The sequence below is a fragment of the Notolepis coatsorum genome (genome assembly GCF_963971535.1).
Source record: "Notolepis coatsorum genome assembly, chromosome: 3".
Lineage (NCBI taxonomy): Eukaryota > Metazoa > Chordata > Actinopteri > Aulopiformes > Paralepididae > Notolepis > Notolepis coatsorum.
Genome location: NC_140167.1, coordinates 176522157 through 176524841, shown reverse-complemented (window position 1 = coordinate 176524841; position 2685 = coordinate 176522157). Strand labels below are relative to the sequence as shown.

Here is a 2685-nt window from a genome sequence, read left to right as displayed (position 1 = left end):
GAAATAGGGCCAACACAATGGAGAATGTGGTATTTGAGCTCCAGTGTTTAAAAAATGAATTATTGTTTAGTTTATCATGAGCGAGATACTGCCCAGCCCTAGTTATTGCTCAGATACACAGGTATTGAATCATACTGTACCTTTAAGAAAGCAAATATCATGAATCAATAACTTAAGTGAAATATCCCATGACATGTGGTACTATTGGTAGAAATGATTCAGTCATGTTTAGAGTTGGCCCATGTGTGGAAGCTTCTGTTTAGCCTTTATGTTAACAAACAATATGTATACATGCATCTGCACCAGGGATGCATACAGTGTTAGATAATAACCCTTTAAAGTCCTCGTTGCTCAGTAGGCCTCTATGCCATGTTGCTGGGTCAGGAGTTTGCACAATGGAAGCTGTACATAGTCTTTGGCTTTGGACAGGTATAAAAGTAAGGGGTTAAACAAACAGGAATTCAGAGCAGCTACAACTCAGTCCTGAAGAGACACGAAATCACCATGACCATGGGCAAGGTAGGTCACCTACTGGAGCTACACGTATATTCATAGTTTTTACAGTATTTCACATAACCTTCTTCAGCTGTGTCCAAGGTCTTTCCAAAAGTTACCAGTTAGCTTTTCAGAAATCACTGAAAATAATAACCATGAAACCTCTCTGTTTTCAGATCATTTTTTACGAGGATAGGAACTTCCAGGGTCGTTCCTATGAGACCAGCAGCGACTGCCCTGAGCTCACCTCCTACCTGAGCAGGTGCCACTCCTGCAGGGTGGAGAGCGGCTGCTTCATGGTGTATGATCATTCCAACTACCAGGGAAACCAGTACTTCATGAGGAGGGGAGAGTACTCCGACTACATGAGCATGATGGGCATGAGGGACTGCATCAAGTCTTGCCGCATGATCCCCATGGTAGGATAAATATAGATTTGATAGTATTGTTTTGAACATTGTATGGTTTAATTTAGGGGGAGAAGGAGGTGAGTTTGCATTTAACTTAAGTGTTGTTTGTTTTACAGCACAGGGGACAGTACAGGATGAAGATCTACGAGAGGGAGAACTTCGGAGGTCAGTCTATGGAGATGATGGACGACTGTGACTCCGTCATGGATCGTTACCGTATGTCCGACTGCCAGTCCTGCAACGTGATAGACGGCCACTGGCTGATGTACGAGCAGCCCCACTTCAGAGGCAGGATGATGTACATGAGGCCCGGCGAGTACAGGAACTTCAGGGAGATGCAGATGGGCCAGAGTGGCCAGAGCGGCACCAGGTTCCAGAGCATGAAGCGTATCACTGACATGGCCTAAGTGTCTTTCTTGGGAAATAATCTGAGCATGTAAAAAAATTAAATAAAGCTGTAATTTGTATATAATTGTGAGTCAGAGTCATCAATATGTACGCTATTTAGTTTAGATCCTTTTGTGTATGCTCAATATACCAGAATCCAGAATTGCACGTAAAAAAAAAACATGACATTTGTGATAAACTGCAACCAATTTGCCTGCAGGAAACCCTCAACCTCATTTCAGGCGGCACGGTGGTGTAGTGGTTAACACTGTCGCCTCACAGCTAGAAGGTTGTGGGTCAGGGGCGTTTTTAGGGTTAGAAAACATTGGGGGCTTCAGCCCAGGGGGGTGGAGGGGGGTTTCCCCCCCCCCCCCCCCCCTTTTTTTTTGTTTTTTTTTTTTAAACACAGTAATACGCAATTTTAGAGTAATTAGAGATGAATACTGAAGAACTAGAATCATTAGAGGTTCTCAAAGTGAGGTCCATGTCCATGAGAGGGATCTGGGCAGTCCCCATAGAAAATTCAAAGTTAACAGGACCAAATCATCAGTTTCTTATTTATTTATTTAACCTTTATTTAGCCAGATAAAACATTGATCTGGTCCAAGAGGCCCCAACAGGAGTACAAATATACATATATACACATATATATATATACATATACTGTACATACATACACACATATACACCAATAACAAAATAAAAACAGTTAAGAATCATACACATAAGCAAATAAACAAACAAACATATGCACAGCCTATGTACAAAAGAAATAAACAGTTAATCTCTAGTCTTTACAGTTTTCTTCAATTGCATAAACACTCAAATCAAAAGTATTACACAATTATCAAAACATTACACTCAAGGAGCAAAACATAGGCCCAGATTTGCACCTCTATAAGCACAATGTCAGCCTCACACTTTTTGCAAAACAATACACAGAGCAAAAAAGTATCTTGCCAGATCCAGCTAGGCAAAGAGATAATGTCTAGTATTTTCTGTACTTTATTTAAATTTTTTCAAAATTGTTTTTGTTTTACTGTAATTTTAACCTGTAGGCCTACTGGATACAGTATTTTATGTTTGTCTGATATTTGCTGAGCTTACAGTGTTATGCACATAGTAGCATGAAAACTGGGACATGTTTTGTTGTGATTCTCCATGTTGAAATGTTGACTGATTTGGTTATATGGCGAGAAAATTTATATTTTCATCAGTCTGCATCATTGATTTGGGTATATGGAGAGAAAATGTTTTTTTTCCAGCAGTCTGCATCATTGATTTGGGTATATGTAGATAAATAAATAATATTTTCATCAGTCTACAGCATTGGTCTTGTGTAGTGTTTGGTGAATTTATTGTATATTTGCACATTCTCTGCGTACTTCACTTA

At 39.7% G+C, this 2685-nt stretch overlaps 1 protein-coding gene across 1 annotated transcript; it reads left to right on the top strand.

Moving 5' to 3' along the window:
- Positions 1–504: 504 nt before the first annotated feature.
- On the top strand, positions 505–1312 carry LOC311226074 (gamma-crystallin M3-like; the record flags this gene model as incomplete). Its single annotated transcript, XM_084311451.1, has 3 exons — positions 505–519; positions 672–914; positions 1022–1312. 3 exons carry the CDS (start codon positions 505–507, stop codon positions 1310–1312), a joined length of 549 nt encoding a protein of 182 aa, XP_084167577.1.
- Positions 1313–2685: the final 1373 nt, after the last annotated feature.